The 14,681-nt window shown below is 44.7% G+C and overlaps 1 protein-coding gene across 3 annotated transcripts in view; it reads right to left on the reverse strand.

Moving 5' to 3' along the window:
* Positions 1 to 13,222: 13,222 nt before the first annotated feature.
* tbl3 (transducin beta like 3) overlaps positions 13,223 to 14,681 on the reverse strand; it is a 107,580-nt gene continuing 106,121 nt past the window's right edge. For all 3 annotated transcript variants that reach the window (XM_070901227.1, XM_070901228.1, XM_070901226.1), the window contains one exon: positions 13,223 to 14,643. In XM_070901227.1, coding sequence (XP_070757328.1) covers positions 14,274 to 14,643 — 370 coding nt within the window. In that variant the 3' untranslated portion in view covers positions 13,223 to 14,273. The remainder of the gene's footprint in view (positions 14,644 to 14,681) is intronic.

A 14,681-nucleotide genomic window follows, 5' to 3' on the forward strand; every position in this document is an offset into this window, starting at 1 on the left:
AAGTCTTGGAATTCTGCGCTGGTGAAGCACGGACCATTGTCACTGACCAATATGTCAGGGATTCCGTGCGTTGCAAACATGGTTGCGAGGCTTTCCACAGTGGTGGAGGTTGTGCTCGAGTTTAAAATGGTGCATTCGATCCACTTTGAAAATGCATCAACAACTACGAGGAACATTTTGCCCATGAAAGGGCCCGCATAGTCTACATGCACCCGCGACCACGGTTTTGTAGGCCAGGGCAGGGGCTCAGTGGAGCCTCCCTGGGGGCATTGCTGAGTCGGGCACAAATGGTGTACCTTCGGACGCAGAGCTCCAAGTCCGCGTCAATACCAGGCCACCAGACGTGGGATCTGGCTATGGCCTTCATGAGAACGATCCCTGGGTGCTCGCGGTGGAGCTCCCGGACAAATGCCTCTCTGCCTTGCAGAGGCATGACTACTCGGCTGTCCCACATCAGGCAGTCTGCTTGTAGTGATAGCTCATGCATGCGCCTGTGAAAGGGTTTTAATTCCTTGGGGCAGGCATCGCGAGCCTCTGCCCAGTCACCGGTTAGGACACATCTTTTTACTAAGGATAACGTGGAGTCACTGGCCGTCCAGGCTCTGATTTGGCGAGCCGTCATGGGCGAACCTGTGGACTCAAAGGCATTGATTGCCATGACTATCTCACAGTCCTGTTCATCAGACCCTTCCGTGGTCGCCAGGGGTAGCCTGCTGAGCGCGTCGGCAAAGTTGTCTGTGCCTGGTCTGCGCCTTATTGTGTAGTCGTAGGATGCCAGCATGAGTGCCCACCGTTGAATTCGCGCCGAGGCGTTGGCGTTTATTGCCTTGCTCTCGTACAGGAGGGACATGAGGGGCTTGTGGTCGGTTTCTAACATGAACTTAGCCCTGAAAAGGTATTGGTGCATCTTTTTGACACCATACACGCACGCGAGCGCCTCCTTCTCTACCATTCCGTACCCGCGCTCCGCCTGCAAAAGTGACCTGGAGGCATAAGCTATGGGTTGGAATTTGCCCGCACTATTGACATGTTGCAAAACGCACCCGACCCCATACGCTGACGCATCGCATGTGAGAACTAGCTTTTTACCTGGGTCAAAGAAAGTCAAAACACTGTTGGAACACAGAAGGTTGTGTGCCTTATTGAAGGCGCGTTCCTGGGCGTTCCCCCAAAACCAATCGCAACCCTTTCTGAGTAGCACATGGAGAGGCTCCAGCAGTGTGCTTAAGTTCTGCATAAAGTTCCCAAAGTAATTGAGTAGCCCGAGAAAGGCGTGCAGTTCTGAGACATTCCGGGGCCTGGGTGCCAGGCAAATTGCTTGTGTTTTGGACTCTGTTGGGCGGATTCCATCAGCGGCAATCCTTCTGCCCAAAAATTCAACCTCGGGTGCGAGAAACAGGCACTTGGATTTCTTGACTCGTAGGCCTACCCGATCCAACCGCTTTAGTACTTCCTCCAAATTACGGAGATAGGAGTCGGTGTCCCTGCCCGTGATAAGTATGTCGTTTTGAAATACAACCGTCCCCATGTTGTGCTGGAATATGGCAGCTGCCGACCTGATGCCGAATGAGCATCGATTGTACATGAAAAGGCCTCGATGTGTGTTGATGGTGATGAGTAGCTTGGATTCCTCGGTCAATTCTTGCATCATATACGCAGATGTGAGGTCTAATTTTGAGAAAAGTTTACCTCCAGCCAATGTGGCAAATAAGTCCTCCGCTCTGGGCAGCGGGTACTGGTCCTGTAGGGAGACTCTGTTTATGGTAGATTTGTAGTCCCCACAGATTCGTACGGATCTATCGGGCTTCATGACTGGGACGATGGGACTTGCCCAGTTGTTAAATTCCACAGGTGATATAATGCCTTCCCGCAGAAGCCTGTCTAGTTCGTGTTCAATCTTTTCCCTCATCACATAGGGTACAGCTCTGGCCTTGTGATGGACCGGTCTAGCATCCTGTGTGATGTAGATTTTGACTTTGGCCCCTTTGAAAGTGCCCACAGCTGGCTGAAAGAGATGTTCAAATCGCTTTATAACTGTTGAGCAGGAGGTCCGTTCCTCTAATGACATGGCATGGACATCATCCCATTTCCAGTTTAGTTTTGCCAGCCAGCTTCTCCCCAGCAGTGCTAGGGGGTCTCCAGGGACAATCCACAGGGGAAGTCGGTTCACTGTCCCTTTGTGTGTGACAGAGAGCATGGCGCTACCGAGGACTGGTACGATTTCTTTAGTAAAGGTCCTTAGTGTGGTGTCGACCCTTGTGAGTTTTGGTCTGTCTCTTTTATGCGGCCACAGTTGTTCAAATTGTTGAGTGACCATGAGAGATTGACTCGCTCCCGTATCCAGCTCCATGTTGACAGATATCTCGTTGAGTAGGACCCTCAGCATTATAGTAGGCATCCTGTTGTAGGAGCAGCGGCCATTGATCGTGTTGACCCGCTGTACATCGGTGTCCCGGGTACTGTCCCCACCATCTTCTGGTCCGCTTTCCGACCCATCCGATTCATATACCAGCCGAGCTGCCGTTTTTTTGCACATGCGGGCCAAATGCCCTGTATATTCACAATTTCTGCAAACAGCCTGCTGAAATCGACATCCCCTTGATGAGTGCCCACCCCCACACCCCCAGCACAGACCTGTTCTATTGTTTAAAGTGTTCCCAAAGAATGAGCTGCGTCTGGCTGATCTCTCTTGAGCTTCTCCCAGTTTGTAGTTGATTGCTCGCATTGTGGGTTGATGAGGTGTGAACGGCCGTTCCTGTGGCCCTTGATGGCCTCTGCCTGCTGTCAAAAGCCTGTTCTCCCGGTTTTGTCTGTGTGTGGGGGTAGCAGCTTGTCTAATGCTGTGAACTCCTTGTTCCATTATTTCGTTAGTTGTCGTACCTGCATTGTAAATCAACCTCGTTTCTTCTTCCCCTACCAAGAATGTCTGTGCAACTAGTGCTGCTGTCTCTAAGATCAGGTTCTTGGTCTCTATGAGCTTTTGAAATATGCCTGCGTGGCCTATTCCTTCAATGAAAAAGTCTCTCAGCATTTCTCTCCTCAGTTCATCGGAGAACTCACATAAACTAGCCAACCTCCGAAGTTCCGCCACGAAGTCGGGTATGCTCTGGCCCACACAGCGTCTGTAGTTGTAGAACCTGTGTCTGGCCATGTGTAGGCTGCTCGCTGGCTTCAGGTGGTCTCTTACCAGTGAGCTCAATTCTTCAAACGACTTGCTTGCTGGTTTCTCAGGTGCCAACAGATCTTTCATTAAAGCGTATGTTTTCGAACCACAGCTGGTCAAGAGATGGGCTCTTCTCTTGTCTGCCTTATCGTCGCCTAACCAGTCTTTGGTTACAAAGCTTTGCTGGAGCCTTTCTATAAAGTCCTCCCAATTGTCTCCCGCATTGTACTTTTCATCTGATCCGTTGTTCGCCATTCTGTGGATTCTGTAATCCTGTAACCCGTCGCCACTGTAAAGTCCTGTTCCCTCAGTACAGATTCACATGAGGCATGTAGTGAAGTCAAGGTCACTCTGGACCTGCACCTTTTATTTCACAGTTCTGGAATGCTGCACTTGCCTGAGACCTGTCCTTAGATACCTGTCTCTTGCAAGTGCACCCCTGGTGGTAAGGTATGCTGGTGGTTACAGGTCATATCTTATTACAGTCATGTATAGCATGTTGGGATACAGTTATATATAATAATGTAAGATACATGACAACTCCAAGTGTGATCTAACCAAGGTTCAATACAGGTTTAGTATAACTTCCCCACTTTTCAATTCTATACCTCTTGAAATAAACCCTAGTGCTTGGTTTGCTTTTTTATGGCCTTACTAACCTGTGTCGCTATTTTTAGTGATTTGTGTATTTGTACTCTGAGATCCCTTTGTTCCTCTACCCCACCCAGACTCGCACCCTCCAAGTAATAAGTGACCTCCCTATTCTTCCTACCAAAATGTAATACCTCACCTTTATCTGTATTGAACTTCATTTGCCAATTATATGCCCATTCTGCAAGTTTATTAATGTCCTTCTGTAATTTGTTGCAGTCCTCCTCAGTATTGACATTCTCTGACCAATTTGGTGTCATCCGCAAATTTAGAAATTTTGTTTTTGATTCCAAAGTGTAAATCATTAATGTACATTGTGAACAACAGTGGTCCCAGCACTGATCCTTGTGGAACACCACTATCTACCTTCTGCATGTTGGTTAGCTACCCTTTCACCCCTATTCTCTGCTTTCTGTCTTGAAGCCAGCTAGCTATCCATTCTGCTACTTGTCCCCTGACTCCACATTCTCTAACCTTGTTCATCAGTTTATGATGAGGTACCTTATCGAAGGCCTTTTGAAAATCTAGATAAATTACTGCATTACCATAGTCACTCTCTGTTATCTCTTCATAAAATTCAATGAGGTTGGTCATGCAAGACTTTCCCTTTTGAAATTCATGCTGACTAGTCATTATTATACTTTTCCTTTCTAGATGTTCTTCTATTTTCTCCTTGTTGTGTATGCAATAACTGTTAGACTGAGTACTGTTTAATTCCAAGAGGTATGACCTTGGCTCTGCTTTATTAAGGCCCAAAGTGACTCCTGTACAAAATGGCTGGCCTTTTATACTTTGGCTGCACACACATGCATGCAGCCCAATGGCCTCCAACAGTGACACCATCTCGTGGCTACTGATCCCAAAAGTACATACATGACACTACCCCACTCTGAGATATTAACACAGTCTTTTACAAATTGAGATGGTCTGATGTTTTACGCTCCCGGGTTGACCGCCTCAGTTCAACTCCAGCCTTGGGTGAGATTTCAGAGTCTGTTGAGCTGGTGGGAGTGGCAATGGCCATGTCAGTGATTGAAAGTCCCGATTCACTGATCACCACTGAGTCCTCTGATGAGTGGGGGTAGGTTGGTTGGTCGTCGATTGTCTCTTCCTCCGACTGTTCCAGTTCGTCTGTGTGCCGCAGCTTTGTCTGATCCATATGTTTCCTGCATGTTTGCCCATTTTTGAGCTTGACAATAAATATTCTGTTGCCCTGATTTGCCGTACGCTCTTTCCACTGCCTGCGCTTGATTTCTGCATGCTCTCGGTGATGATACTCGAGAAGCTCAGCGCCCTCCTCGATGCACTTCCTCCACTTAGGGCGGTCTTTGGCCAGGAACTTCCAGGTGTCAGTGGGGATGTTGCACTTTACAAGGGCGCCCTCAAAACCTCCCTGATAAAGTTTCCTCTGCCCACCTTTGGTTCGTTTGCCATGGACGAGTTCCAAGTAGAGCGCTTGCTTTGGGAGTCTTGTTTCTGGCATGCGAACTATGTGGCCTGCCCAGCGGAGCTGATCAAGTGTGGTCAGTGCTTCAATGCTGGAGATGTTTAAATGTGTGGTTGTTGTCTGTAGCCTGTATGATGCATGTACATCTCTTTTCCAAGAATATTGTAGAACATTAGCATAATCTTTGTAAGCCATTGGCTTGGCTACGTAGCCTCACAATTTTGCGTATACATTGGAAAAGATTAATTCAGTTACTCCAGATTCCTTTCAAAGTCTCAATTGAATCATTTTATACGTAGAATCATTGAAGTTTACAGCACCAAAAGAGGCCATTCGGCCCACTGCGTCTGTGCTGACTGAAAAACAGCCATCCACTCTTAAAATGAGTCCTTAGGTGGCTAAACAGTCTAATACGCGAACCACAGTCCCAGTCACTGGTGGGACAGTCATTGAGAGTAAGGGAGGGTGGGACAGATGCACTGTTGCTCTACCTCATAGTCAACAAGCTCCCCGCTCGAGTGGAACTAAACTACAGAACCAGTGGGAACCTGTTCAACCTTCGCCATCTCCGGGCCAGGTCCAAGACCACCCCAACCTCTGTCATCGAGCTACAGTACACGGACAATAACTGCATCTGCGCATAGAGGCTGAACTCCAGGACATCGTCAGCCATGTGGGACCTTGTCAAAAGCCTTGCTAAAATCCACATAGAGTACATCAAATGTTTTACCCTCATCGACCCTTCTTGCCACCTCTGCAAAAAATGTAGTCAATTTAGTCAGACACAACCTTCCCTTAACAAATCCATGTTGTTTATATTACACATTTTTTCATTCAATGTGCAATACTTTACTATAATATTAAATTCCATTTATCTTTTGTACCAGTTTCACAATCTGTCCAAACCCCTCTGCAAATCTTTAGCTGCAAACCTCGCTCTTTTAGTGTCATCGACAAATTTGGTTTCAGTGTCTAGGTCGTTTATGTACTTGAGAAGCAACAGAGATCCAGGACTAATTCTGCAGGACTCCACTCCACAGAATTATGCTTCTTACTAATAGCCTCTGTTTCCTATTGTTAACCAACATATCCAGTGCCATGCTCAACATTGACTCTCACTTTAATGCTATTCTGTAGGTTAATGCAGCAACCGTTCTGTGCCAGCAATAGCCCACAGGCTGTTATGAGATCAATAGTTGATCTGCGGTTTAGTGGTTGTTTGAAGGAGAAATGTTGGCCAGCACACCTGGAGATGTGCCTGCTCTTCATTGAATAGGATCATGGGATCTTTAGCAACTACTCAGATCACGGGAGTCGATAGATGGGGTCTTGCTATTGTCTGAAGAATGGCACATCCAGTACTGTAACGCAACCTCATGTACTGTAGTATCAGCTTAAATTACATATTCCAGCCTGCTGTGGTGCTGGATCCCATAATCTTCTTCCCCAGAGGCAAGAGATTACCAACTGAGAAAGACTGACACAAACTTCGAACATTATCAAAGGCTTTCCAAAAGTTTAAGTAGCCGAAATGATAGTGAATTATTCATTGTTTCCTGAAAGATGTTTATCCGGTATGCTCTGTCCCTTCTAAACCTATAATGGTTATTGCTAGATAGATGCATAAAAACATTTGCTAAAGGAAGGTGTATCATGTATTAACTTGGCTGAATAATTGTGTTTTCAAACTCTAACATTATATTCTGCATTGACAATTCAAGACAACTAGACAGGCGCAACTATCAATAAATAAAGCACACTATATAATTTCCCAGAACTTTATTTTGACGCCATTTTGCCTACAGCAAAATCTGCCTAAGATTTTGAATCTATCAACTTTAGAATGTTAAAGGTCAACAGCAGGTTAGTCCATTATGCCAAAGGCCTACAACAAAACAATTAAGTATTGCTTTGTCATTTTCATAACAAAATACATTGTGCAAGTTGAACTACTTGAATTAAAATGGTTCATTGGTTCTTTAAATTCTTGGCCTTACCGGATGAAAGTAATCGGTGACTGGTTGATGTTCTCTTGCTAACAGAAATATTTAAAGGACATCCTGATTAAACTAACAATTGTCTTATGCCATGGGTGCTGCCTAAAGTCACCATTCCAATATTAGGCCTGAATTTGCGGTCGGAGGCTTCCCGCGGGTGAATGCCTCCGAACCGCAAGAAAAGTACAAACCTACCTGATGGTCCAGGAGGTCCGGAAACTCTCGCTCCTGGGCCTCTACAGGTACACGTGTAAAGGCCCAAGTAATCCAGGGGTGCATACAGTTCACAAGCGCGCCAGGATCACACGGGCCAGGATAACCAATCAGAAAGGAGGATCTGCATTATGGTATGGGGATTCCATTTACGCAAGAAATTTCCATAAACATAGAAACTTGGAAAATAGGTGCAGTAGGAGGCCATTCAGCTCTTCGAGCCTGCACCACACCATTCAATATGATCATGGCTGATCATTTGTGCAACGTAAGTACCCCATTCCTGCTTTCTCTGCATACCTCTTTAGCCGTAAGGGCCACATTTAACTCCTTTTTGAATATATCTAATGAACTGGCCTCAACAACTTTCTGTGGGAGATAATTCCACAGGTTCACAATTCTCTGAGCAAAGAAGTTTCTCCTCATCTTGGTCCTAAATGGCTTACCCCTTATTCTTAGACTGTGACCCCTGGTTCTGAACTTCCTCAACATCGGGAACATTCTTCCTGCATCTAACCTGTCCAATCCCGTCAGAATTTTATATGTATCAATGAGATCCCCTCTCATTCTTCTAAATTCCAGTGAATATAAGCCTAGTCGATCCAGTCTTTCTTCATAGGTCAGTCCTGCCATCCAGGGAATCGGACTGGTGAACCTTCGCTGCACTCCATCAAAGCAAGAATGTCCTTCCTCAGATTAGGAGACCAAAACGGTACACAATATTCAAGGTGTGGCCTCACCAATGCCCTGTACAACTGCAGTAAGACCTCCCTGCTCCTATACTCAAATCCTCTCGCTATGAAGGCCAACATGCCATGTGCCTTCTTCACCCGCCTGCCAACTTTCAATGACTGATGTACCATGACACCCAGGTCCCGTTGCACCTCCCCTTTTCCTAATCTGTCACCATTCTGGTAATATTCTGCCTTCCTGTTTTTGCCACCAAAGTGGATAACCTCACATTTATCTACATTGTACTGCTCCTGCCATGCATTTGCTCACTCACCTAACCTGTCCATGTCACCCTGCAGCCTCTTAGCATCCTCTTCACAGTTCACACTGCCACCCAGCTTAGTGTCATTTGCAAACTTGGAGATATTACATTCAATTCCTTCGTCGAAATCATTAATGTATATTGTAAATAGCTGGGGTCCCAGCACTGAACCTTGCGGTACTCCACTAGTCACTGCCTGCCATTCTGAAAAGGACTCGTTTATTCCTACTCTTTGCTTCCTGTCTGCCAACCAGTTCTCTATCCACATCAATACATTTGCACACTAATCTCGTCAAAAGCCTTTTGAAAGTCCAAATACACCACATCCACTGGTTCTCCCTTGTCCACTCTACTAGTTACATCCTCAAAAAATTCTAGAAGATTTGTCAAGCATGATTTCTCTTTCATAAATCCATGCTGACTTGGACCGATCCTGTCACTGCTTTCCAAATGCTTAATAATTGATTCCAACATTTTCCCCACTACATGAATAAGAATCCCCTAAAAAACACAATTACACATCAGTTAAATAAAAATAAATTACATGTTTGAACTTAATTAAAATACAATTCAGTTAAACATTTAAAACAAAAATTTAATTTTTTGAAAAATTAATTTAAAAGGGCTAAAAACAACCTATAACTAATTTTAAAGTTTTTTTTTCAGGCTGAAGAGTGCAGTCCACCTAATGGCATATGCCGTGAGATGTCCCGCTTCAGCTAGATTTGGCCTAATGTTTTGAATATGCAATGCTTGGAGTTTTACTATTTCCCTGGAGGGCCCCAAGCAGGAGTGAACAGCTGGATGTTAGTTGTTAAAGAATTTGGGTGATGATGATTGATAAAAGGCCTTTTTCTTTGAGAGATAAATGTCTTCAAAATTTAAGAATTTTCAAAGTCTGTCAAAGTAATATGAAGCATTTTGAATAATCGTGCTTTCAAACTCTTTAACAACATGTTCTGCATCGACAATTCAAGACAACTGGACAGGCTCAAATATGTAGCAGCTTTAAATGCTGCAGTAGTTAATAACCAAAGCCGGGGGGAGGGGGAAAGGGGGACTTGATGTGATAATAAGGAGAGCTATTGCAGCAACAATCAGGAATGTGCTCAAAGGTTATGTTGCTCAGTCGGTCCTCAGTGTTAAATATAATCTACAGTTAATTACTGGGGAAGAGAACAGAAGACTATTGTATTTAGTTCCCAAAGAAAAATGGTTAGGTATTTCTAACAATTTTTAACTACTGTCAGGCATATGCAAATCTAGTAGTTGGGAAGTGATGTGACAACATGGCTGTTTTATAGCTGCTGCACAAAGAAACATATGAAGGAAAACCATGGGATAGACTGTCAGCTCACTTCCCGGGTGTGGCTCAGCTGCCCTTCATAGAATTTTAATATCCATTGATTTCAATGGAAATGAAAATCATTTAGGATCGCCCATGTGCAACGGCAGTTTTACAATCAGTGGCAAATTTAAAATCTACCTCCCCATTATTGACACAGCTATATCCCAATGGGGCCTTCACTGATGCTCCTGGGTTACAAAAATACCCAAACTTTTCTGGTTGCAAGGTTGGAAGAACAGCAGGGAATACAGTAACATAACCAAAGTGCGGTACCACGCAATGGCGTGACATAGATCCAGCCCCTCATCCTGAATTCCTTTCCTGCACTATGCTATGGGGGCAAGCACTGGTCAGAGGCTGTTCATCACCCCACAGGGATACATATAAACCATCACCAGTGGCATTCTGACAGGCTTCCAAAATGATTGGGTTCACTGCAGCATTGGTGTAGATCTAACTGGATAGCTCCCGCCACTCAGGGCCAGAAGCAAAGCTTAGGAGATGAAAAATGTGAGTTACCTCATACCACCCCTCTGAAAAAAGATACCTGAATGTAATAGCAATGTGACGGGTACATCTGTTTATGAAACAATTTAAACCGACGTTATTTCACTACTTAGCCTCACCTAGAGACATCTCAAGAGCCTAGGGTCTATCCCCCCTCTATAAAGGGATGTGGGTGAACACAGCTACAACACCCAGAACAAAAACACTTTTAATATACTGAAATCATAACACTTCCTATTTAGTAGTTTAAACAGGCATCAGGATTTAAAATGCAGCGGACAGGAAAACAATACCTCCACTGTGAAAGCTGTAAATTATCACAAAAATGAAAGCGTCAATTAAGAAGATAGTAAGTCCTTTATACCCAGATAAAAGGAACGTTTGCATAAAGTTGGCGGCAGCAATATTTCACAAGAGCTGCTTTCTTCTCCTCGGGAATTTTCAAACTCAATTTCAGACACAGATGCGCTTTCTTCAGTATTAGTTAAGAACAAATTTCTGTATGTGAGCAGAGAGGCTACCTGCAATATCCGTTGACTCACGTCAAAATACATCTCTGGGCAAGAATCATTGAATTTACATTTCTTATATAAATGATTGAATTTTAGACTTTTCAAATTTGCAGTTTAAATTTAGCTCTCCGTCCCTCCATTTTATCTGTGCGGATCTTTGTGAGAAACTGGTTGCAGCAGTCAGCTGGCACCAGTGGCAGGATTGACATTTGGAATTCACCTTATGAAGAACTGCAGGCAGCAGTTTGCCACCTTCCTACTCCCTCAATAAAGCTGAATTTTTGGAAACCTTGGCATTAAGTGAGAAAGTTTATGCCAAATCATTTGGGGATTTCCGTATCAAAAATACTAATAAAAATGTCAAAAGGTTTCGTTATTTTCCTTAAGTTTCTTAGCATTTGCATGACAGGCCATTCTCATAACTTAGAAAACAGGAAGAAATGTTTGTTAATATTGAAAGGTCAACTAAAAAGTATACCTCTTTCCTTACCACAAGAACCATTCCAGTGTAGGGAAGTATAAAATAACCCCGCTGAGCTAAACCCATAATAAATCATTTTTAAGTTGATTAGCTTATGTGCAAAATATTTTTCCCCTATTTAGAAGGTATATGTACTCCTCGGATGAGTAAGTGGGTAAAAGCACTGCCCAGTGTTGTACTGGTACGTACAGACCAGAAGGATCCAGATTCTACTGCCTATGCTCAGTTAGCTGATCTTAGCCGGGCAATGTCTAGATCATTATAGGAAATGAAAAATCAACCAGGGTTCCTGTACCTGATCATTACCCAGTGATCTGTGCTGAAAAGTATGCATGCGAGGCGGTGGAGAATAGGATTAGGCTTGCCTGTGATATTCTCTGTGGTTGAATGCTCCTCCACTAAACCCATCATCTGGACTCACGTATGAGATGGGCCAGTTGGAAGAGGTATCGGAAGGCTGCTGGCATCCCACCCAAATCCAAAGTAGGAGTCCGCAGGGCAGAAAATTGTAAAAACAAAAGTATTTTCCTTTCTTATAGAACCGTGAACATCCCAAATTGACAGTTGTGATGCAAGACAACGGATGTAAAAAATAATCCTACATTTTTACTGTGGGCATGACAATGATCGGAGTTTTAATAAAAATTGCAAATGCTGAAAATCTGAAATATAAACTGGAAACATATAGCAGGTCGATCAGAAAAAAAAATATATCCCTTCATCAGAATTCGATCAAAGTACCTGAGAAGTGCTACTCAATGGGCCCAAGTTTCCACAGGATAAAAAACGGGCGCCACTCCGAGCTGGGCGCCCGTTTTTCGCGCCTAAAACGGTGCCAGAAAAAAACCGCGCTATTTTCGAGCGCTTTGCAGCTCCTTGTCTGTTTGGCGCGGCGCCCAGGGGGGCGGAGCCTACACTCGCGCCGATTTTGTAAGTGGGAGGGGGCGGGTACTATTTAAATTAGTTTTTTCCTGCCGGCAACGCTGCGCGTGCGCGTTGGAGCGTTCGTGCATGCTCAGTGTGAAGAAAACATTGGCACTTGGCCATTTTTGTAGTTCTTTGTAGCTGTTTAATTTTTGAACATTTTTTAATAAAAGCACATTGCCATCAGCACATCAGCACTGAGGCTTCCCTTCTCACTGTCTCCTTCCCCTCCCTCCCCTCCGCGGCAACAAGCCGCTGTCTCCTTCCCCTCCCTCCCCTCCGCGGCAACAAGCCGCTGTCTCCTTCCCCTCCCTCCCCTCCGCGGCAACAAGCCGCTGTCTCCTTCCCCTCCCTCCCCTGCGCGGCAACAAGCCGCTGTCTCCTTCCCCTCCCTCCACGGCAACAAGCCGCTGTCTCCTTCCCCTCCCTCCCCTCCCTCCACGGCAACAAGCCACTGTCTCCTTCCCCTCCCTCCCCTCCCTCCACGGCAACAAGCCGCTGTCTCGTTCCCCTCCCTCCCCTCCCTCCACGGCAACAAGCCGCTGTCTCCTTCCCCTCCCTCCCCTCCCTCCACGGCAACAAGCCGCTGTCTCATTCCCCTCCCTCCCCTGCGCGGCAACAAGCCGCTGTCTCCTTCCCCTCCCTCCCCTGCGCGGCAACAAGCCGCTGTCTCCTTCCCCTCCCTCCCCTGCGCGGCAACAAGCCGCTGTCTCCTTCCCCTCCGTCCACGGCAACAAGCCACTGTCTCCTTCCCCTCCCTCCCCTGCGCGGCAACAAGCCGCTGTCTCCTTCCCCTCCCTCCCCTGCGCGGCAACAAGCCGCTGTCTCCTTCCCCTCCCTCCCCTGCGCGGCAACAAACGGCGGTTTCCTTCGAACGAATCTTTTCTTTGCTTATAAATGTTTATTCAGGTTGGATTTATTTGTATAATATTTGTAGAAGTATAAATAAGGATTGATTGTAGAATTTAATGACTTCCCTCTCCCCCCCACCCCCCGCCTCGTTCTGGACGCCTAATTTGTAACCTGCGCCTGATTTTTTAATGTGTAGAACAGGTTTTTTCAGTTCTACAAAAATCTTCACTTGCTCCATTCTACTTTAGTTTGGAGAACGTTTTCACTGTGGAAACTTTGAAATCAGGCGTCAGTGGCCGGACATGCCCCCTTTTGAAGAAAAAATTCTGTTCTGAAGTAGAACTGTTCTACCTGACTAGAACTGCAGAAAAAAAAATGTGGAGAATTGCGATTTCTAAGATAGTCCGTTCTCCACCAGTTGCTCCTAAAAATCAGGCGCCAATCATGTGGAAACTTGGGCCCCAAGTGTCAGATCAAAGCTAATAGTGGAACTATAGTAATTCGACCTGAAGCATCCCAATCTGATTCAACATATAAAAAGGAAAGTTTTGCTGACTAGAAGAGAGGGCTTTGGGAAATACGGGAGATGGCTCACTGCTTTCTACTCCCATTTATTTCCGAAAATATAAATTCTGCCGATTTACATCGATGTACATAAGCTGCAATAGAATTAAACTGCAAATTAAAATGAAACCTTTGGTATTTTTGAAGTACTGACAAATACTGTGCCAAAGCACAAAACAAACAATGAATATTTAAATACTGACAAATACGAAGAGATAAATTGTAATCGAGTCCTTTTCAATATCACTAAAGAAAGCTAATATCAGCTGTAATAATACTGCATTCAGATAGCTTTTACAACACAAGAACCAATATTCTAACCGGTGGTAATTACAGAAACCATAATTAAATATTTCTGCTTAACATTATGGAGACTTTATTATAAAATTTTGGTTTGAAAATATAAAATTAAAATTGTCTGCGTTTTTTTTTTAAAAGACCACATCATTATTTTCACAGATGAAAGGAATTTGTAACTCAGAATATATGTGGCTAAAAACTCTAAATATTTTCATCAGGTTTCAAAGCCGGAACAGCTTCATCAACTACAAGTCAATTAAGATGAAGGGATTTGACAGAAGATCCTGAAGATTACAGCGTGTCAGAAGCCTGACACAGCATCAGTTCGTTTCGACAGATGTAGATTTCTTTCTGATGCTAGGATGCCTTTGTTTCATTTTCATTACAGCTGCCTTTTGATCATCAGATTTTCCCTCTTCCTCTGAATCGCTCTCACTTTCTGTTGGAGGCTCCAAATTCTCTTTGAAGTGCTCGCTAGGGGGCTGGAGCTGCTTCTGCTTGTTGCTATTTCCTTTGTTTGATGCACTAGTGTCACTGTCACTATCCTCGCTTTCCTCAGACTCCTGGGCCTCGTTTCCCTGGGCGCAATCTTTTGTTGGTATAATCGATGCTTTTTTGGCCACATTAGCCGTTTTGTCTATGGATAAGAATGACTCAATCTCCATTTCTTCAGCTTGTATATCAGGGCCACTAAGAAAAAAAAGTTAAGCTTTTGAAAACAACTAGAG

This window comes from Pristiophorus japonicus, chromosome 15 (genome assembly GCF_044704955.1).
Source record: "Pristiophorus japonicus isolate sPriJap1 chromosome 15, sPriJap1.hap1, whole genome shotgun sequence".
Classification (NCBI taxonomy): domain Eukaryota; kingdom Metazoa; phylum Chordata; class Chondrichthyes; family Pristiophoridae; genus Pristiophorus; species Pristiophorus japonicus.